Consider the following 23,983-nt stretch of genomic DNA (forward strand, 5'->3'; position numbering starts at 1 on the left):
AACGATGCACAATGACTCACAATCAAGCCTGAAGCCCCCAGGCAGCAAGGGGGCTGGGGGGCGGTCGTTTCTTCCCTCCTCCCAGGAACACTTTGCAAAGGCAGGAACCCTGAGATGGGAAAGAGCAGGTAATTAACAGGCCGGGAGGAAGGCCCCCTTGACGTAGAGCTGCGGATGCTGCATCGCGCCTGGAAGAATGGTACACTGATTCTATTTTCTCATGGCTGAGGAGGGTCAAACCAGGGCCGTTGCTAAGAGCCGTCCAAAAAGCCAGCCCTCTCGTGTGTCAGTCTAGCCCGCCCGCCTCCCTCCCGCTGAGAGCGGCTTTCTCAGCAGCACAATTCTTCCCCCTCCTCTGGGGAACAGCCGGTTGTACACAAGGCCAGCGCACAGCTGCACACGGAACGAGGCCTGTGGGAGGGTCCATTCCGTCAGCTGTCCATCTGTCAGGAGTTGCCAGACCACTTTCCCCCTGCCTGGAGGGAACAGTTGTCTGGTGGGGCAGGAGGGGCAGGGCTGTGAGCTGCAACCATTAACTTGTTCAGCTGTCAGCCAGATTTCATCCCGAAACTTCCAACGTGGTGGGAAACTGTTGTGCCTCAGTTTGACTTATTCAAGGAAAGTAGCGTTTTAATGCCATTTTTAATCGAAAGACACCAAGAGTACGTTTTATAAATTACAAGGAGCTCAACGTGCTAAGAACGCTTGGAGTGAGAGGTCTTGATAGAGTGTAAAGATTTCATCTGTTTAATTAAGGATCAGAAAGGCACCGCTGACACACTGTCAGTGGTAACTGCGTATCTGGTGTGAGCAAACAAGACCTCGGGAGAAATCATTAGACCTAAGTTGGCCCGAAATTTTTATAAATACTGAAGGGCTTGGTAGTTTGTCTTCCTAGACTGTAAGCCACTTGGGAATAAAGATTAAGTCTTGTTGGTGTTGGGTAAGTCTTTGGGTACTTTTCATGGGAAAAAAACACCATAAATTTTGTTCTTTGGTTCATTCAACGCATATTGTTTTTGAGCACTTAACTGTGCCAAGTTCTGTGCTGGAGAGAAATAAAATATAAATTTTTCCTCTAGAACAGATCAATTGACTCAGAACATTAGATGAAACAATTTTAGTACGTGGGATAGCGATCTTTGTCGCTGTGGGAAATTGATTAGAAGCTATGCAGGAAATGACCTCAAACAATACATGTATTGAGAAAAATCTCCTGCCAGCTGGGGCCTGGACTCTTGAAATTTTAATTACTTAGTAGATATGTGGGTGGTTTGCTTGAGAAAAGACTTAGTGGTCAGTAGTTGAAGGCATAGGAGAGAGAGCTCTGTGAAAACCGGTTGTGAGAGAATCAGAGCTTTGAGGAGAGCAGTAGGTTTAGAAAAAGGCATTACAGGGGCTGACGGATGCAGGTCTGCATGCTGCATGGAATCGACAGTTGAAAGAGCTTTAAAGGCAGCAGAGCTGGCTCCAGAGACTTGGAGCTCAGGGGTAGAGTTCAGAGCAGGGAAGTTGTCAGCAGAATTTTGGAAGTCACTCAGTTGCATCTTGGTGGCAGCAATAAGGTCAGTTCCAACCCAGGACTAAGGAAACAGAAGCCCAAACAGGAAGCATGTTATTTCCTCTGTGGCTGGAATTGCTCTAAGGAAGATGTTGGTTTGTTAAAAAAAAAACAAACAAAAAAACCCCAGAAAAAACAGAAACAATTCTAAAAGATGTACATTTGCCTTTTTTTTTTTTCAGACTCTGTTTTGCAGATCTTTTGTACCCGAAGATTTTTTTGCCATTGTAACAAAATATGTGGGGTACTTTAAATGAATGATTGAAATCATGGTTCTGGAGAGGATACAATGGCAAAGAGGAGAGTCCAAGCAAGGCCTAGAAGGTTAGAAGTGTCCAGAAATCAATAGGAAATCATTAAAGAAAAACCACTTGATCCCCTGGGTGGTGACAGTGGAAACTGGCTCAAACTTCTGTTTACTGAGTGCCTATAAATATTATAATTTTTTCAACAACTTTTTAAAAGGGTCTATGTATCTGAGATTTAAAAAAGAAATGAATGAGATATGGCAACATGGTCTACCAGCAACATTAAACTTGTAAACCATAAATGCCAACCAGGTGTCATGCTAAAAATATGCACAGGGTACTCAGGTACATTTATATCTGGAGGAAGAGGGTAGGAAATTAGAGAAAATATTTATGAATGGGATGACTTTAAGTCTCAAAAGAGACTTAGGTGTTTTAAAAACTTAGGTGTTTGCCTAGTGAATGGGATGAGGCAGGAGGGATTGGGAACGTTGCTAGCAAAGGCAGCTTATGTAAGAAGGTGAACATGTTCTAATATCAACAAAGCATAGGGTTAAAGGGAAGAGACACAGAAATAAAGCTGGAATGTCAGACAGTCTCCAGATTACCAAGTAGAGTGCTTGCAAATGTCCATGGTTAAATTTTCAGGAATTTTGAAAGCCAGTTGTTAAACTCAGCCGCTGTAACCACTTAAATTATGTAAGCTTACACTTAAATATGTTATATTAAAAGCAAAGGTTAAATACTCAAAACGGATCACTTCCTAATTTATTTTGCTTCATTTTACTATTACTTATGTTTTCGAGGATATTTATGCTTATTGTCTCTATATGGGGTATATACTATGTAACAGTCTGGTACTGGCCATGCCTTCCCAGCTTCCTTTTATTCAGTGACGTCCCAGTGGTAGCTTTAAACCAGCTATGACAAGAGTATAGCTGGCTGTTGGCAAATGCTGCAAATCGGGGCTCCCCTCCCCACCCAGCTAGTTGTTGAATATTTACTGGCCTTGCCACTGGGCTTATGTATCACGCAAATGAGCTTGAGTGTTTTCATAGAGAAAAAGAGCCATCAGATCTGATTTAGGTGCAGGAAAAGGAGAGGGTCAGAATGACTCAAGGGTTTGATTTGTATAACAGGGGTCATGGTTGCACCAATTATTGTAAGGTTACCATAAGCGGGGAGGTACATTAAGGGGGAAGATAATAGCGTTTGGACTTACTGCATTTGGGAGGGCCACCACAATCCATCCCGGTCATTCAGTTTTATGCATCTGGAGCTAAAGAGAAAAATCTGGAATGAAGGAAAGTACTTGAATCATCTGCGTGCAGATAGCAGTTAAAACCAGGAACCTGCGTGAAGTTGCTCAAGGTGAATAAGTAAGTTGCATGAGAAGAGTGCCAAGGTCAGAACAGAAGGGAGTATTAACAATACAAAGTGCGTAAGGAGATGGTGTGGCATGGTCAGGGACACATGGGGTTAGAGAGTGTCAGAACGAAGCTCCTGATCTCAATGGTCCTTTGGGAGAGGGAGGTTGGCATATAAACGGAGAATTTCCATGTAGTAAGTTCTATCAAAAAGGCCTCAGCGGAGTGCTGTTCGTGAGAGAGCAGAGAGGACCCATCGTCAAAATTCTTGGACACAGAGATGAGGATGAGGTAGGAAAGGCTTCAGTGAGAAGCTGAGATTTGAGCTTCTTTTCAAGTAGAAGTTTATCTGTCAGTAAAAATCTGAAAGTTCAAGAAAATAGAGAGGACAGTTTCTTCAAAAGACAAATTTTGTTTAAAAAAATTACCTACATTTTTCTAGGTATGTTCTCTAAATGTACCAAAACATCATATTTTTTCATTAAACCAAGTTATGCATATTACATGATTGTGTTTCTAAACTAAAAAGTGACTTTAGGTCTGTAATGAAAGGGGATCTTAAAAAGGTATATTGGGACTTCCCTGGGGGCGCAGTGGTTAGGAATCCGCCTCCCGATGCAGGGGACACAGGTTCGAGCCCTGGTCCCGGTAGATCCCACATGCTGCAGAGCAACTAAGCCTGTGTGCCACAACTACTGAGCCTACGCTCTAGAGCCCGTGCTCCGCAACAAGAGAAGCCACCGCAATGAGAAGCCTGCGCACCGCAACGAAGAGTAGCCCCTGCTCGCCGCAACTAGAGAGAAAGCCCGCGCGCAGCAACAGAGACCCAAAACTGTCAAAAATAAATAAATAAATACATTTACATTAAAAAGACAAGTTGGAAAATCTTACTGGTTCTTTCCTTTAAAAAAAAAAAAGGTATATATAAATTCCACCGATCTTCTTTCTTCCTTCAGAAAATGAGTTCCTTAGTTGTTTTTTTTTTAACAGTTTAAAATGTAATGAAAAGTCGACATATCCCCTTTGGGCACTGCCTTGGGAATGGTTATGTCGCAAGTAATGTTCTCTTTGCTCTGTATCTCTGTGCTTTATAAAATTCAGCCTTGCCCAAAGCTCCTTTCGTTCTCTCCTCCTCACAGACCTTTCTATTGGCTGCTCAGAGAACAGCCTACCGTGTAGATATGTGTCTGGAAGTACCTGTAAGCTCAACAGATGCTGCAAAAGCAAATGTATTCTGTGGTCTCATTAGCCTTCCTCTCCATTGGCATTGACCTTATCCCCTTCCATTGCATGCACTGAGATTGTTTAGAGGGGTCATGTCGCTGCTTTTAAATCAGTGCAGGGGTTCCAGAGGATAGGCACTGAGGGCCTGCTGGCTGTTCAAGCATTTACCATGTTACTGAATACAAGGCATGGAGTGGTTTTAGAAAAAAAAAAAAGAGCTTTGGGAGAAAAATAGAAAAGCACACTAAAGGAATTAACAATGTACTAGAATACACTAAATCCCACTGCTTCAAACTCATTTGGTATTTATGATGCTAACCTCTGCAAAGCTAGATTAAATTTTAAGACAGCTTTTCATGTCTTTAGATATTCAAGTTTCCTCCCCCTCCCTTTTCCTAGCCATTGATGGATACCATACAGCTAACATTCCAATTTGGGATCTTGAGGTTAGGAAGTTCCAATCCAGTTCAGTTTCAGAAGACCTACTCACTTCCTTGCCTCCACTTTCCTTCCTAAAGCCCCAAGAATTGTGCCCTCCAATTTCTCACTGGACTGTGTTTTGTGCATATAAAAATACAAGTGAAATGGTAGTGACTCCTACGTGTCATTGTTCTAGACGTGTTGTGCTTAACCCTTACACTTTATTAAATAGGTTTATATTATGACATTTTACAGATGAGGAAACCTCAGGGAGGTTAAGTAAATGGCTCAGTCACAGGGCTAGTAAATGGTGAGCCAGGACTTAAACCCAAGCTCTGAAGTCTGTCTTTAACCACTATATGTACTGCCTCTACAGAAATACTATGTATCTCCAATCATATTTATCACATTTTATTATAATTATGTTTAACCCTAGAAAGCTCTAAAGGGCAGGGCCCTTTCCTCATCTTTCTAATCCTCATGCCTAGCAGTGTCTGGGCAGCTTAGGCCCCGGAAGAGGCACCCTGCCATCCTCTAATAACCCATTCTAGCATCAGGCAGTGTGGCACACTGAAGGTTCGTGTATTTTTGGTTTGTAAATGATTTTTGTTTGGTATGAAAGATATCTCCTAGATTATATTGTATTGCCCTGTAGGGTATTAATCTGCTTTGTATCTGTGTCGGGGTCCCCAAGACCACCCCCAGGTTTGACAATTTTTTAGGAGGACTCACAGCTATGATTTATTACAGTGAAAAGATACAAAGCAAAATCAGGAAAGGAAAAAGGCACACAAAGTGAAGTCTGGGGAAACTAGGCATGAGCTTCTAAGAATCCTCTCCTAGTACAGTCACGTAAGTTGAGCTTAATTCCCCCAGCAAGGCATTGTGACAGCACATGTGAAATGTCCACCAGGGAAGCTTGTCAGAGACTCAGTGCCCAGTGTTTATTGGGAGCTGGACACTTGGGCAGTCTCTGCTTGGCACCTACCAAAATTCCAGACTCATAGGAGAGCATTTGTCCAGTACAAACCACATTGTTTGTACAGACAATTTAGGCACAGTGAGCCACTTTGATCAGTTCTGGAATTGTTGCAGGAAGGCAGACCCCTTGCAGGGCCCGAGAGTGGGCTCTTGACTGACACTCGGAAATGAATTGTCCGAGGAGACACACGTGCTGAAAAAGCAAGAGACTTTACTGGAAAGGGACACCCAGGTGGAGAGCAGCAGGGTAAGGGAACCCAGGAGGACTGCTCTGCCACGTGGCTCGCAGTCATAGGTTTTTTTGCGGTACGCGGGCCTCTCACTGTTGTGGCCTCTCCTGTTGCGGAGCACAGGCTCTGGACGCGCAGGCTCAGCGGCCATGGCTCATGGGCCCAGCCGCTCCACGGCATGTGGGATCTTCCTGGACCGGGGCACGAACCCGTGTCCCCTGCATCGGCAGGCGGACTCTCAACCACTGCGCCACCAGGGAAGCCCCATAGGTTTTACTGTGATGGGATTAGTTTCCGGGCTGCCTCTGGCCAATCATTCTGACTCAGGGTCCTTCCTGGTGGCACATGCACCTCTCTGCCAAGATGGATTTCAGCGTGAGGGTTTCTGGGAGGCAGGCAGGACATATCACCTCCTCCCTCCTCCTTTCGGCCCATCCCAAATTTTCCTGGTTAGTTTTCGGTGGCAGCACCTTGTTCTTTATTGGGACCTCCTGTTGTGAGACAAATCAGGCAAGTGGTTATCATTGTGTCTGGCCAAGGCTGGCGGTTTTGATCAACAGTTCCCTGACAGAATGCTGGGACACTCCTAAAATCCAAGTTCCCAGATGCTAGCCAAGGGCGAACTTTGTAAGCAGGTCTCTCTGAGGAGAAGCAGTCATCTGCTATGTTAACTCTTTTCAGCACAGGAATTTTATCCCAACATTCTTCAAAACCTATAAATGTTTCTTCAATTGTCCTTTGAACCAGGTTTACCATTTGCTGGTTCTCTTATTAATGAGTTAAAGAAATTTTTGACACATGCAAGCTAAATAAAGTCCAGTCAAACTTAAAAGCTAAAAGATACCAATTCAATATCAAGGTTGATTACTGCACAAGCTTATTTTAGTTATTAAAAAAAGAACTTTGGGGCTTCCCTGGTGGCACAGTGGTTGGGAGTCCGCCTGCTGATGCAGGGGACGCGGGTTTGTGCCCCGGTCCAGGAAGATCCCACATGCCGCGGAGCGGCTGGGCCCGTGGGCCATGGCCGCTGAGCCTGCGCGTCCAGAGCCTGTGCTCCGCAACGGGAGAGGCCACAACAGTGAGAGGCTCGCATACCGCAAAAAAAAAAAAAAAACTTTGTATTTCCCTTTCATATTTTCTTACTATCTCTACATTTTAGAAAGACCTCTGATTTAGATGGCAATCACTTGGCTATTTGTACTTAAGCCACATATTAATAAAACAGGAATGTTTCTGCAGGTAGGTGGTAATATAGATTCATTTCTTCTTTGGAATATGAAATCTGAATATGAAAATATTACATCATTGCTTAGGATGAAATTCCCCCAGTTAACTATAAGACATATACGCCAAAATTTAAAGTGATATATATCCTTTATATATCTGTAAAGTTTTGAGCCCTTAAAAAAGAATAACCTTGATTTTAAGTTCAAATATAACATGCAGAATATAATATATAAAGTAATAGCTTTATTTTGAACTTTATTATGCTTCAGTCATTTCTCTAGTCATTTTAGATTTATTTCAATAAACATTTTCCTATATCTTGTAAACTGCATTTTAAAATCAGAAATAATTTTGCAAATCTCCATATACAATGATACCAAACAAAAAACAAAAAAATCAAGTTTTATTAGCAATTCTGGCACAGTTAACATAAGCATTAGAAGGTAAACATCTCTTGAATAAAAAAATAGGAAATATTTTAATGAAAAAAATCAAGGATTGAAGGAAGGAGAACATTTTTCAAACAGCAGCTGGCACTTTCTTCACAATCTGAATCACTTGTGCAAATACACCATTAAATACTCACATGATATCTACAAAGTAGAGATAAGAGAAACAAACCTTCTAAATATCAGGGTCCTTCATCTGTTATCCAGCTTCCATCTTCTGGATCCATTACTTTACATTCCAACTAAAACTGTGATTCTAGTTAACTACAGTTGAAAGCTTATCAATTAAGTCATCAATAGTGTAAACCAGCAGTTGAATGTCTGCTTTTTCCTTCATTCGGTGATCACTATTCTTTCGGAGGATGACATCTACATCTGTGCTGACTACTCGGTCAGCAACCTGCATGGACGTATGCCATGGTACAATGTCATCCTTCATGCCGTGGAGCAATCTTATAGGGCAGTTCACAGGAATAGGACTATGTAACAAGCAGTAGTGCTCTGCTTCTTTAATGACACTGTACTGAACGCGATAAAATCCTTCTTCACTGTATTTTGATGGCATGGACCACACACCTTTCATCTCTATTTCCTTTCTTACCTATTGGGAAAAATGAGGAAAACAAAAGTATTTATGCAACATTAACACATACAATAGTCTTAATTCAAGAAAAGCAGTCTTTGAAGAAGGGGAAAACAGATAAAAATATAACGATGATAATTATCAGTAATTAACTACTATGTGCGAGGAGCTGTGACAAGTATTTTCCACATAGTATCTCATATGATCCTGATACTATCTGTTCTTATTTCATTTTTACAAAAGAGGATATTAAAGTTAGAGTAATACATATGTTTAAAGTTGAAAGGTAGTTAACTGCTGTAACTAGGATTCAAACAGATTTAACTAACTTTAACGTGTAATATCTTAAAAATCAGGTATTGCTTCATTCCAACTTGAAAGGGAAAATGAAGGGGAGAAAAGTACAATAATTTCTTGGAATCAGTACAGGTGGCATTCATATTACATAAAACCAAATCTTGGGAATAAAAATTGTTTACATTTAAAAATCATGAAACTAAAAGTGCATATACGAGAAGTTAGTAAAATGGGGATGGGGTGGGAGAAGGAGAAGAAGAAAGCATAGTGCTAAAAAAGAAAAGTAAGACAGTGGTTATTCTGGGGCAACCATACACACCCAATTTTATCCTGAATATTAAAAAAATGTAGTTTTTGCCTTTTAGAGTTCTATGGAATGAGAAAAAATTTGTTTGTTGTTGTGGATGACAAAGAAGTCTTCCAAATACTTCCTGAAAACTGAGCATGGTATCATTTCTACCCTTAAAATAAAACGCTGGGTATTCTTTGATTCTTGAAGAATTTCTATTTTTTACATTATAATTTGTCTTAAACAATTTTTCTAGTTAAAGTAACATATACTCATTATAGAAACGTGGAAAATATAAAAAGCATAAAAAGGGACTTCCCTGGTGGTGCAGTGGTTAAGAATCCGCCTGCCAATGCAGGGGACACGGGTTCAAGCCCTGGTCCAGGAAGATCTCACATGCCGCGGAGTAACTAATCCCGTGTGCCACAACTACTGAGCCTATGCTCTAGAGCCCATGAGCCACAACTACTGAGCCCTCGTGCCACAACTACTGAAGCCCACATGCCTAGAGCCTGTGCTCCGCAACAAGAGAAGCCATGGCAATGAGAAGCACACACGCTGCAAGAAGAGTAGCCCCCACTCGCCTTAACTAGAGAAAGCTCACACGAGACCCAACGCAGCCAAAAATAAATTAAATAAATAAAAAACAAAACAGGGCTTCCTTGGTGGCGCAGTGGTTAAGAATCTGCCTGCCAGTTCAGGAGACACCGGTTTGAGCCCTGGTCTGGGAAGATCCCACGTGCCACGGAGCAACTAAGCCCGTGCGCCCTAGAGCCCGTGCTCCGCAATGAGAAGCCACAACAATGAGAAGCCTACGCACTGCAGGGAAGAGCAGACCCCGTTCGCCGCAACTAGAGAAAGCCGGTACACAGCAATGAAGACCCAACGCAGCCAAAAATAAATAAATAAATAAATTTATTAAAAACAAAACCAAAAAACTCTACCTTTTTTTAAAAAAAAAAAAGCATAAAAATAAATAAATCACCATAATCCTATTTCGTGGATATAACAACCATTATTATTCTGGCTTATTTCCTTCCAGTATTTTTCTATATGTGTTTGGTTTTTATATATACAATATGTAAAACACTTAGCTATTACAATTCATATACAGTTTTCAGCGCTGGTTTATTTATTCAATATATATATTTCTGGGTTTTAAAAGATTCTATTAAAAGTTTTTAAAGGCTGCATAATTGTCCACTATAATGCATCTAAGATAATTAACTTGACCATTCCCACACTGCTGAATACTTCCATGAACATCTTTGAACATAAAGGTTTATATGCATATAATAAATTCTTTGGAAAGAGTATCACAACTTGAACTAGTAAATCAAGATGTAAATAGCTTTAAGCCTCTTGCAACCATATAATATGAAGGGCATTTCTGTCTAGAAAAACAGATGGACATCTTATCAAAAATAAAGAAAAATATAAGGAAAGAAAAGCTACATACAACATATTTCAAAAATTTTGTATTTAAATTTTCAATGAAAACATTATGATTTTTCCACATTTAAAATTGTTGACTTATTACAAAGAGGCAAAAATGAATTTAAACAGTAAAATATGTATGATATAATCTGTGTACTTAGGAATTTTAATGTCTTTTATAAAATTCCAAAAAGATTTGATTCAGTGTAAAAGCTGTATATCTGAAACCTAGACTTCTAAATATCTATATCCAAATGATTTAAAATTAGTGGAAGCCTAAAAAAACTATAAAATATATGAACCTATATTAGTATCATGGGGTACTTTGCATTAAAGCAACATATGAATCAAATATTTAAAGTAAAAATGATATTCTGTTACCTTCAAGCTACTCATGACTGTTCCTGAATTGGTAATTTCAGTAATAAGAACTTAGTCTCATTGATTATTAGATGAAGTGGGAACTATGTTAATTACTGAGACATAATTAATAATAGTTGTATTTTAAGCATCATTGCCCACCCCAACTAGCTCTGTTATCTGCTATTGAGTTGAATGAATATTGTCCATTTGAAGAACTTAACAAAATCTTATATGTCCCAAAGCCTCAGAAAGTACAGAAATAGCAAAAACAGTATTAATCAGAGAAAATGTACAATATACATAATTTCTACACCAAGAAGAAACTAACAAGGCAATGTGGCTGTGAAGCTTAGACTCCAACAGCTGTGCAACCTGCCTGACGCCCTCTACTGTCCAAAGAAGCAGACAATGATTAGAGTTAGTTAAGAGGTAAGTCAAGTTCCTACATAATGAGTAATGCTGGGTCTTAACATTCCCAGGGCTAAAGAAGACAGTAAAAACCTCCACCTCCATTCCCTTGACACTGCTCGTACTGGCTGTCTATGTGGAGAAGAAGAGATAGTGGTCCTAGTGTCTCTGCTCTTTCTTTACACATGCTTTTAAGTTAATAAGGGTCAACATGTTTCTGTTAAAGGATTTTTGCTGGTCTGATTTAGGATTAGCAAAGATGTACCCTGATTTGCAGGCTATAGATCTTCTCAGTCACTTACAGGGTATCTACCATATCTTCCCTCTGAGTGACGGATACACACACATAAAAATAAATGTACACAGATCTTGTCATTTACCAATAACCTCCCAAAATTGTTTAATCAATTCTTTTCCAGTAGGCCATCTTCTTGAAATAATTTCCTATCATGAGAAGCACTGCATGACTGAGTTAGAGAACAGAGTAAGGGGTCCAAGGTTTACATGCAGGATACAATGGTAGGAAAAATTAGCAGCATGAGGACATGGAGCAACCATGTATAAGAAACAATCAAGAAAGTGAAAACAATTCAGAAATAGGAGGTAAGTGCAAAGAAGATCAGCTTTGTAATTTCAGCTCTGATAGGAAATCATATGAAGAACCTGACTATGCAGACAATGCCATTCTTAAGGAAATGGAAAGAACAATGTGAACTAAGAATAAACAGAACAGAGAGTACATGGCACTGAATTCAATGCCGAACTTGAGGCAAATTCAATGACATTCTACCATTCAACACCACACAGGCTTTTTTTCTTCTTTTGCTTTTCCTCCCCCTCCTGCTCCCCACTCTGTAGAGCAGTGGTTCTCACACTTCCCCTGCGGGCTTGGTTAAAACAGATTACTGGGCCCCACTCCCAGTTTCTGATTCAGCTGGTCTTGGTGAAGCTCAAGAATATCCATTTCTACAAGTTCTCAGGTGATGCTGTTGCTGCTGGCCTCGGGCCTGCACTTTCTGAACCACTGCTCCGGACTGTTTTTCTTTCTGCTAGGGTCTTAGTCCCACAGGTGAAATTTAGAGCCCTAGGAAACATATGCCCAAGGAGAACTTAATTGATTGCAAAACAAAAAAACAACATACACAAAAATAAACAACTATTACCCACCATTTTTTTTATCCTTGCAGACAACTGAAGTGCTTAAACGTATGTCCAATAATAAAGTATAATAAACGAATTCCCTTCCCAATTATTCCAGAAACCTTATTTCTATCATGAGTTACTGAAGAACATGCTAATGGTGAAAAGCACCTTCTTTTTTTAAAGGTGAGAATTAGGAGTAGAAAAAGAATGCTAACTTAGTATCTAGGCCAGGAATGGCAAGTCTCATCTCCTGTGTATGACTGACAGTGTGTGCTCAGATAACTCTTCTGAGAGAGGATCTGAGGCTTTCAGGCTAAAAAAAAAAATAGTTTCATAATTGATTAGCCGTCTTAACATGGTCATAGAATAGGTACTATTTCCCAGAAGCCACAAAATAAGACTAAGAGTTCCAAAAAGAGATCACGATGTATAATTCAAATAAACAAATGTGGTTAATAAAATGTTGCTAAAACAAGAAATTTAAAGTGTGATTTCATTCATGTGGCTCAAATATTTGGCAAAATGATTTGAAGTGACTGTGAAAAAAAGAAAACCTTAAACAGGAGACCAAATAGTTAAAGAAGGCAAAGAAATGGTATACAAAAAGGCAGTTAAGACAAAATTTGGGCCAGTGTAACAAGTCAAAGGACAGATGACACATGAACAAAATTCAAAGAGGGAGCAAAATGACAGGAGGGATACACAGTGGTTGCCTGGGACTTACCTCAACAGGAAGCTGATTAAACTGTGTCACTAGGCTATCCACAGCTGTCGCTACACCAATAAGAGCAACAACCTTTTGTGGCCGTGCGATTGCAGCATGAAGCATAAGCCATCCACCGAGGCTAGATCCAACTAGTATCTAAAAATAAAAACATGTAGTTTTAAAGAGGAATTTCTTTTTCTTTTCTGTAAGGCAGTGAATAATTTCATAGAATGTATATACTTTCTTTCTCTATATTCATTGGCTCCCAGACTTTTAATATTTGGCACAAAGTAAAATTAAGATTATGATTACATTTTGTTAAAGTATTAGGTTTATAATAGAGAATAAACTAGACAAATAAAATTTGTAAAATGAAAAGTAAAATGCTACCTTCGTTTTATGAGAAAGTGAAAATAATAGAACTGATTGATTTGATATTGAAATATAAAAATGGATTGTTAAGACATTTAAAATATTAAATAAATTTTCACATCTAAAGAAACAGCTCAAATGTCATGAGGTTGCAGTCAACAATTATCATCATATTTAACAAAAATAGTCACCTGTGGTCCTTCAGCTAAGTCATCAATTATAGAAAGAACATCTTTTCTCCATTTTCCCACTGTGCATTCTTCTAAGTTACCATCTGAATTTCCAACTCCTGAGTAATCAAACCTGGAAACAGAGAAAACATATCTATATTTAGATATCTATGTATTTGCTTCTCTAATTTTTAAGGAAGACAGCACATTAATCATTATTACAATGTCTAAAATATATTAAAGTAAAACTGTGAAGTCAATATGTATTTCAGCAAATCCTACTGTCTTAACCTTCAAAGATCTCTCATAGCCACTTACTTTCTCACCTCCTCCACTGCTGCCAGCCTGGTCCAAATCACTATCCTCTCTTGACTGAACTAATGCAAGTCTCCTAGTAGATCTCCATTTTCATTTTTCACCCTCAAAGTCTATTCCCCACACAGTAGTCAGTGATCCTTTTAAAACAAAAATCATGTCTTGGACAAACCTTCCAAAGGCTTTGTATAATCTTCAAATAAAATCCAAAGTCCTTACCATCCTCTAGCCCCTAACTACCTCTCTGATCTCATTGCTTACTGTTCTCTCTCCCTCCCAGTTGTATCCTTACTTTCCTTTTTGAAGTTAATGGAATATAGCACCCACATTCCTGCCTCAGGAGTTTTACAACAGCTTCTCCTTCCACGTGGACTACTCTACTCCAGATATCCACTCAGATTGCTCCCTCACTTCATTTAGGCCTTTGGCTCAAATGTTACATCTCCGTAAGTCTTCTCTGACCATTCAACCTAAAGTTGTGCTTCTTTCATCATTCTCTAGCTCCTTACCCTGCTTTATTCTCTTTATAGCAAATATTGCTACCTGACAATATACATATTTGATTATTGGTTTGTGGTCTATCTCCCACACTAGAATGGAAGCTCCATATGGGCAGATTGTTTTGTTCACACTGCTTTCCCAGTGCCTAGATCAGTCCCTTGCACATGGTAAGTGCTAAGCGTTATGTTTACTCAATTAGTAGAAGGAAAAGAGAAGTCCAGAATCAAATTCATCATCACTAGCTCCTCCTCTTGTTTTTCTTTCCTTCCAACTTCCTAGTTCCCCAGGCTCAGAGTCTGTTTGATCTGTGAACTTTACCTCTCCTTCAAGGTCTCAATTCAATAAATCATGAAGTATCATACCACTCCTGCAGACTGCCCTAAACCCTAGTCATACTGAACTACTCCCAATTCCTGGATAAGCCCTTTCCTAACTTTGAGACTTTGCATGCTGTTCCACTGCCTAAAAAGCCTTCATTCCCCATTCAAACTCCTAGTCATCCTTTAAGTCATGTCACCTCCTTTGAGGAAATTTCTTTGACAGAATGTGTCGTTTAGTAGTAGTAGGTCGCTTTCTTTGTACCCAATTAACACTTTTTTTTTTTTTTTTTTAATGTGGTACGCGGGCCTCTCACTGTTGTGGCCTCTCCCGTTGTGGAGCACAGGCTCCGGATACGCAGGCTCAGCGGCCACGGCTCACGGGCCCAGCCGCTCCGCGGCACGTGGGATCTTCCCGGACCGGGGCACGAACCCGTGTCCCCTGCATCGGCAGGCGGACTCTCAACCACTGCGCCACCAGGGAAGCCCCCAATTAACACTTTTCATATTGTGTGTTGTAATCAAGTTTTAAATATATGTCTCTGACTAGAATGTCAGTTCTTCAAGGGCAGACTGTTTTATTTCAAGTTTGTTTTTCCGCAGGGTATAGAACACTGCCTGCCCTGTACTATCCTCACTCTCTCATTTTTTCTCACATGCACCCCTTTCTCCTCAGTTTGGTAAGACTGGTGTCTTGGTGCAGGTCTTTCTCATCTTAAACCTCCCCTATCACAGCAGCCTCCTCATTGTGTCATTCTTTCTCCAAATGGACCTACTTTATACTGTCAGGTTTTGTCTGACACATTGTATTGATATGACATTAATTTCAATGCCTTCCTGTGATATATAACATAAAAATTTAGTGCTTTAGCCTGTTTTTAAAGAACGTATTTTAGTCATCTCAGATTGACCTTTTATTTCTTCTGATGAAACTACTGCTTTAGTCAAACTGATCAACTTGCTGCTCCTAAAAAAGACTACGTTTTCTGTCTCTGTTTTACGCTTCACCCATTTCCTTCAAGTGGAATATCTTCTCCCATCACCTTCATTACTAATATCCCCTCTCAGAGCTTAGTCCAAATGAAATTTTGCTGGAAAGACTTCCCAGACAAGCTGAAAAAAAAAAAAAAAAAAAAAACTCTACCTAATGAAACTTGGATAGAATTCACTTTTATTAGTCACAATCATTTTATTATATCCTGCTCTACAAGACAGCTTATGTATTTGTGTCTCATCATTCCTATGAGACTGTAAAGATCCTAGAGGGGAAATACCATCATCTTGTTTATGTTTCTGCATTCTCCACAGTGGCTAGCATGTGAACCTCACACACTGAGTACTATAATACATATTAAATGAATAGAAGTAGAACGTAAAAGTATAAAGAACTATTTTATTTAAATTTAAAGTATTCAGTATTTTTCTGATTCTTAAAATCTGGTGAAAACTATTAAATCCTATTGTTTTTCGTGTACTTGAAGAATATATATGTGATATATAGTGTATACTCATTTTCTTAGAGATAAGGGATTAAAAAGTGATGGAGGGACTTCCCTGGTGGTGCAGTGATTGGGAGTCCGCCTGCCAATGCAGGGTACACGGGTTCAATCCCTGATCCGGGAAGATCCCACATGGCACAGAGCAACTAAGCCCACGTGCCACAACTGCTGAGCCTGCACTCTAGAGCCCACGAGCCACAACTACTGAGCCCGCATGCCACAACTACTGAAGCCTGTGCACCTAGAGCCCATGCTCCACAAGAGAAAACACCACAATGAGAAGCCTGCCAATCGCAACAAGGAGTGGCCCCTGCTCGCTGCAACTAGAGAGCCCGTGTGCAACAACGAGGACCCAATGCAGCCACAAATAAATAAATAAAATAAAATTTAAAAATAAGTAAATAAAAGTGATGGAGAAAGAAATTAAAATTAGGTATGAAGTGAAGTGGTTTTGGATCCTAGGGAAATAGCGTAACAAGGCAGCTACTGAAGTCTAAATCACGGTTATTATTTCTCCTCAATCCAGGGGATATAGAAGACAGATCAGGGAGAAGAGGGGAGAAAGACACCAACTAATTCTCCTCTAGCCCCCTCCGTGGGCAATCACACATCTCTACTTGCTGTATTTTGTTTACAGTTGCCTTCCAACTACATGGTGAAAATGCAAAACAGATGTAGAGGGCCTTCAAAAAGGAAAATATAAACATTCAGTGATAATAATAGGTGACAATATAGTTCATTCTTGCTGAACCCTAACCAAGTGACAAAGATAATTAAAAAACATTCAGCAGTTTAAAACTTTTAAACATAGTAATGCAATTCTGTCTTAGCAGCCCCAATACTCTGGAACATATTCCCAAATCTAAAATTTTAAATTTTATTAGAAATAATTATGAGAGAAGACCAGCCCTAAAACCATGTGTTTCTGAGCTCCGACTCACTCTTATTTTAGGCATGGTGGCAGGATATTAAAAAACCATTTACACAGAACCGTATGTACTATTCCTTGTGTAATATACAGAACTAACCATTTCCTCATTCAAGATCTAAGTTTCACAGACAAAATCACAACAAAAGTAAACTGAGAAATTGGGAGTATAAATAGAAGATAAAATCTCTTATAACAAGTTAAAATGCAATCAGTAGCTAATAGTGATTAGATTGAAATGAAGTTTGATGAAAGCAAATAAAAAGGAACCTGATCAAATTAAAAATTGTAATGAAGGGCTATACTTTATAAAGTTTTATAAAGATACACTTAGGCTACATTTTAATACAGTATCACATAATTGTCTGTATACATTATAATTTCATTCTCATTACTTAATATACCTTTAAAAAGAAAATTTATTTCATATGCATCCAAAATGCAGAAAACCCCCTTATATGTCCTGTAGGGAGCTAGGAACTGGTTATAGCTCTCATAGTCTCAATTTAAATTCGAGAACTGATAAAATGGGGATTTCTTGAGTCAAATTCTTTTGGGGACAAAGAAGGAGAATGGTGGCAAGTTTTCTGATATCATCATGTTTTGCTCAGGGTAGTCCTCCCCTTCCTGGATAGCTCTTCCTTCTTACCCAAATCCTAACTATTTTTCAGTGTTCCTTTATAAAGTTTTTTCTATCTACTTCGACTCCTAGTTTTCTCTCACCTTATACAATTTAGTATCCGGCTCTTTGACATAATCACATTTTGATGAATATTTCTGTCTAATTTCCCATATGTATTTTATCTTGCATTTCCCCACCCTGATTAAAAGATCCTTACAGGCAACGACCATGTTTTATAATTCTTTGTATATTTCACAGCACCAGTATAGTGCTAGAAAGTCTACCTGTAAAAAATACTCCAGAGTTCTGATCATGAAAATGAAATAATTCAGTTAATTTGATAACAGGAATAAGACAAAATTCATACAATTGACATAATTTTTGCTAATATATTGAATAGATAAAAGTCTTATTTTTAATTCTAAAAGTTTAAAAATTTTTTATTTCTAATTATTTTTTATTTTATTTCTAAAAGCTGTATTTTCTAGACCTATTGAGTGAATGTTAGTGAAACTCTTCTAAAAACTAGATAAATAGATTTTTAGGTTGCTAGTGCTAGAAAAGAATTCAGAAATTATCTTTCGTCCAATCTCCTCCTTTTTATGATGAAGAAAATAGGTCCAGCATTTAACTGACTCATCTCATCAATTATTGCTAGCATTAATTCTAGAGCCCATGTTTCCTGAATTCCAGGCCAGTGTTCTTTTTACTAAACCATACTATCTCTTCTGGCAAATCAGGCGCTAAATAAATGATTGTTATAAGTAAACAAATCTAATAACAATGTAAACACATGATTTTAGTAAAATAATTATCAGTATGAAATATTAGGAACTGTGAAATCAAGTAGTAAACAACACATCTCCTTATTTATGCTTATACATATTCAGGCTACAGAAGTGAAAGAAAAGAAACTCAGTGGAAATGCGAATTATACAATATTAATTTTACAATACTTTTAAACACATATATTATTTTAAACTACATATTTTAAAAGGAAATAAACAGTGGTCAAATAAATGTCCTTAAGTCCCCAAAGGAAAACCACAATATAATTACGAGATTACAAAAAAGCCAATTAGTATACTGGTTTGTTGTCATGTTAGAATATTGTTTCTAAAGAGCTAAGTTACCACTAGTTTTTTTCTGCCACCATTGTTGGTGTGGCACAAAGACCTTTATTTATTTATTTTTGTTTTTTGTTTTGTTTTGGCAGCGTGGCTTGTGGGATCTTAGTTCCCAGACCACGGATTGAACCTGGACCCTCAGCAGTAAGAGCTCGGAGTCCTAACCACTGGACTGACAAGGAATTTCCCACAAAGACCTATAAAAAAGGCCTTTTAAAGGCTGCACTTTACAAGAACCCTAAATCACAAGATGAAAGTTTACAGACCATTAAAATAAATGAATCTATAAAAATGCTGACATTTGTTCCAGTTGGTTAGAGCAGAAGTAATTCTCTACTGCCATAGTAAATGGTAGTAATATTTTCTCTAAAATGTGTTGTTCCTACCTTATATAGGCGTGACCTAGAGATTTGCAAAACTCCTCAATCGCCAATGCTTTTGTACCATTCATATTAGACATATAGCCAGGGATGAAGATAATTCCTGGACTTTTGCCTTTTAGCCTCTTATAAGCCAGGTTTGGAAGGTCTGGTCGACTAAGGAAAGAGATTGATGTCTTTTGTCTGCAAGCTAAACAAAATACACAAAACATAGTTTGCAAACACAGTTTTTCGAAAACCATACATATTTTTAATCTTAACTTTCTTAACTCATCAAATTGATGTCAAATACTATTTCCATTTAATAGAAAAAAATACAGATGTGAAGTATTAAAGTCACAAGTCTGTGCATGGTATCTTTTAAAATCATGTCACAATCAGTGTCTTCTCTGAGCAAGGTCCAATCAGGATTCTTCCAAAATACACAATGAGAAGGAAATTTGAAGGCAACAAAAGACACAGAGACTTGTCAAAAATGTTTTTCTGTTGCTGCTATATCATCTGTCCCAAATAGTATCAATCAACATTCAGATTTACCTACACTAGTTTTAGCCCTTTCTTGTGAGATTTGTCTTCTTTAAAATTTTTTTTAATGTTTAAGGGATTTCACATCCTCTACTTTTTAGTGGGGAGGGGGAGAAGCAAGTTTGGTCTGCCCTTGGGAAGTTGTTTCAAAGGTAGAGGTGCTGTGCCCCTTTTATTACTGATTCCCTCTCCACCCATAAAATCATGGGCCATGGTAACAGCCAATCGTGATTCCATATCTGCTGAGGCAGGTTCAATGAGCAGTTTCCTTACAAGTAACCTTGAATAAGTGCATGATAATACCATTTTTGGAAAAAGATTTCTCATAGGACTCCCAATCACTGTATTTTATTTGTTGGCCTGGTTTTCTGTGAATGGTACACACAAATCTTAGTTCAAGTACAAAGGCACAATGGGTAAACCTTACAAGATTGTTCCATTTCATTATTTTTAAAGTTCCTTCCCTACTGTAAAATCAATACTTGCTCTTAAAAAATGTAAAGACATTTTTAAAAAAAAAGTCATTTATAATCCCACTTTCTTCTTCCAAAGAAACTAGGCTTGTGTACTCCCTTAACAGTCCTTTTCTGGACCAACGGAATCTCTTTTTTGTTACATGAAACCTTTCTCTACTTTATTGTGGCTAATTAAAACTTCTCACTCTCTTCCATGTAAGCTAATAAAGTTTTCCTCATTTTGGATCTGAGAAGTTGATTTTTTTAAAAACTGAATTGAAGCCCTTAAAGCTATCCCTTTTATATGTAATCCTGTTTCAGAGTTTCAATGTATAGTGAAATATGCCAAATTTAAAACTTTTAGTGAAAAACAAGGCTAGTAGGAGCCAGTTATGTTGGTTGACAGATTGCAGCAGCAAAAATTTCATTTCCCATTTCCTTAGCACTCCAAACTTCCTTCATATCCTCTCTTCCATATTACTTTCCAACAGGAAATTCTCCATGAGATAATTACAATTTGTTTAATCTTGGTGAGTTATAACATAATATCCGTGAAAGATCTTCGTACTGTAAGAATTAGCGCAAAGCCTGGGGCATAAGTGTTCAATGAATGTTTACTAAACAGTAAAAGAGTATCATATTCTAGTTAATGTAATGACATACTATACTTTGCTAGAAAAACAGATATATAACAGCCTTTCGGTTGTGTACAATTAAATGTAAGTTAAACTGATAATATGCTTAAAATTTTTAACTCAAAGGGTATTTGCCATGACAATTCCCATTCCAAGCACGATGCATCTGACAGCTGTCTGGCAAGGGTGTGAACACAACAAAACAAAAAAATAAAAAGACATAATTCAGAAAGACAGACTACATATATGGGAGTTGGGAGTGGAGGTAGGGTGGGACGGAGAAGAATCAAGCACAAGGAACGGAAATATTCAGGGGCTCTAATTTTTCGTCCAAATTCTAGTTTCCTTTGTAGAGTAATGACTGGGTTTTTACTGGGCTTCGATCATGGAAAAAAAAAAAGAACAAAAAACTAGAAATTAGGCTTGATAACGGCGTTTATACTTTTCCAAAGAAAATGTTCATACTTTAAAATCGCTCAAGTCAAGGGAGGGCAGGTCTAAGCATCTTAACAGTCACGATCTGTAAACCCTTTAGAACTAGCAGAGAAGAGCAAAAGCAACTAATAATCAAACGCATTAAATGCACATCTGAATGTTTCCTAATGTTGGCGCTTAACGAAGGGGAGGCGGGCAGAGAGGATCCTTAGACTGCAGAGCGTAACGCCACCAACGGCCCGGGCTGTCCAGAATACCCCAGGGCCCGGCAGAGCTCTCCTCACAGCCTTCACCAGAATTGTCGAAAGCGCCTAGAACTGGGGTACTGAGAACCGGGGAAGGGCATTTCTGAACAGGGCGCCAAAAACGCATGGCACAGGAACTGCCGGAATCCGGGATGTTCGAAAGTACGCGTCCTACTCCAGCCTTTCGGACACTGACCTGGGAGCCACCGTGGCGCCCGCTCGGCCTTCGGTGCAAGTAACGTGCTGAGCCCACGGTGGAAGCCGAAGGAGACGGCCATCCAGCCCCACCTGCGACAAGGTACCCAAGAGGGCAGACCCACCCTCGCCATCTTCCCAACAGCCCCTGCGCCCCGCGCCGACCTACAGAGACGCACAGCGCCCAGAAACTGAGCTTGCGCATGCGCCGCCCTCTGGAAGACGCAACTTGGTAAACAGCGCCTGTCCGAGTTTCGACCCCCGGAGAGCGCACATGCGCAGAGCGTCGTCGCTCTTCCCAGCCTTTCGCTGTTGGGCTGTTCTGTCGGGGAGGTGCGGTCTGTGAGTTTGGGATGTTTTGAGCGCCCTCTGTAGGCTGCTTTCTCGGTGGGTAGATACCCCAGGCCTGGAAGCGAGGAGAGTAACCCCATCCACCGTTCCTAGATAGGAAACCATCTCATCATCCCGATGACAGTACGGAGCTGAAACATAAAGTGCTAGACTTGCTGCGTTACAAGTAGTTCTCACCCCCTGACAGTTTTGACCTGTACCGGAAACGGTTTGAAGATCTGACCTTAATCCTGCTTGTATAAACGCCTGGAGTGGAATCGAACTTTCGCCGCTCCTTCGCCCTTTTAAAGTTTGTTTTAGCTCTTTGTATGCCTGACTGTTGAAATACTCTGACCCCTGTCTCATACTATACGCAAAAATAAATTCCAGTAGATAAACGGTCTCAACAGAAGAATAAAACCGGAATAGTTCTGTTCACCCTGCTCCTAGAAATGATAAGAAAAAATATATAATTCCAATAAAATTGGCCAACAGCTGTGATAGGCAGTTCATATATGTAAACATGATGATCAACCTCACTAACTGAAAAATTGGAATTAAAAAAATAACCCATGCCATTTTTCCTACCCATCAGATTGGCAAAAGTTAAAAAGAACAACTATTGTTCTTTTTAACTTTTTTCCGGCAAGGAAGCTGGGCAATGGGCACTCATGTATGGTTGGTGGGAGGGTATACTGACAAACTCTTTTTGTCAAGTAACCTGACCACCTATGGCAATTTAAAATATGCATCATTTTCAATGCCCTTTGACCCAATGGCCCCAATTTGTGACTATCCTATAGAAAATACTAGTTTATAAGGATGCATATTATCTACTAGAGCACCATTTTTAGAGGCAAACAGAATAAAAAAATGGAATGGCCAATTTAAAAAAATGGTTGAATAAACTGTGGTACAAGGCTTTCTGGATTCCTGCTCTGACACCCTTCAAAGCAATTCTTGGAGGCCTCAAGCATCAACAAGTAAGGACTAGTTTTTTGTTGTTGTTGTTTGTTTTCTATTTAAAACTTACTGTAGCTGGTTTAATACTGGATACAGTGAATCCAGCCTATCTTTGGAGTCTTGAGAACCTGTCCTATTAGAACACACCAGAAAAGCTGGATAAATAAAAACTTAATAGATCTCTTTGTTGAGAGGTGTATTGCCAGAAACACCTCCTTGACAGCTGCTTGATTTAGCGACTTTCTCCAAAAGCTGCTGAGCTATTTTGCTAGTTCTCCGTTAAGTCTGTTGTAGACTCTAAAGTGACTAAAATCACTAAGGTGATGCCCAATGCACATCACTTCAGCATCCTTTGTATCTTAACAATAAACACTTCTCCCTATGGTTCTGGATATTTGCAAATATTCCCAATCATTCCTGTCCCTGTTCTGTCCCTTTATTTTTGCAGGTCTTCTTTCATTTTATGTGCAGGAAAAAAAAAATCTTACTTGTTCTCATAGTGGGAAAGGCACTGCACAAAAAAAGCAGGGAAACCCATGGACCATCTTCTCCATACACCTTCATCAGTATAACAAATCAGGAAAAATTGTAGCTAGAGTCAAGTGAAGATGCTTTTACTGACAGCAATGGGCCTGAAGTAGACATATTTGTTTCTGTTAACCTACTATCAATGTTGCCTTCATTGACAGGTGTGAAAGGACATACTGTAGAGGGCAGTTTCTTCCTCTGAAATCTGCTGCCTTGTTCAGGGAAACAAATGATGTCCCCACCAAGTAAAGGCTTAGAACTTTAACTTCATACCTGCATGATTTTTTCCCCATCAGAGAGAAGGATAGGTAAACACAGTCCTTCAATCCCCAGTAGTAATTGCATCTGTGCAATTAGACAAAAAGATGTCAGGTTTCTCAGGGGTTATCTCATTTTGTTAGCAACAGGAATGTGTCCAGAGATATTTCTGATTACTTCAGTTTATAAACTACAAGTCATAATGTTAGCACACAACAACCTTTATGTCGATTCTACAATGGACTTTTGC

General features: G+C 39.2%; 1 protein-coding gene across 1 annotated transcript; it reads right to left on the minus strand.

Moving 5' to 3' along the window:
- Positions 1–7,481: 7,481 nt before the first annotated feature.
- Positions 7,482–23,911, minus strand: ABHD10 (abhydrolase domain containing 10, depalmitoylase). Its single transcript, XM_067738937.1, has 5 exons — positions 21,656–23,911; positions 19,171–19,354; positions 13,497–13,608; positions 12,952–13,089; positions 7,482–8,308 (listed from the first exon to the last, which is right to left on the minus strand). The coding sequence occupies exons 1-5, from the start codon at positions 22,083–22,085 to the stop codon at positions 7,964–7,966; spliced, it is 1,209 nt and encodes a 402-aa protein (XP_067595038.1). The 5' UTR covers positions 22,086–23,911; the 3' UTR covers positions 7,482–7,963.
- Positions 23,912–23,983: the final 72 nt, after the last annotated feature.

Source organism: Pseudorca crassidens, chromosome 5 (genome assembly GCF_039906515.1).
Source record: "Pseudorca crassidens isolate mPseCra1 chromosome 5, mPseCra1.hap1, whole genome shotgun sequence".
Taxonomy (NCBI): Eukaryota; Metazoa; Chordata; class Mammalia; order Artiodactyla; family Delphinidae; genus Pseudorca; species Pseudorca crassidens.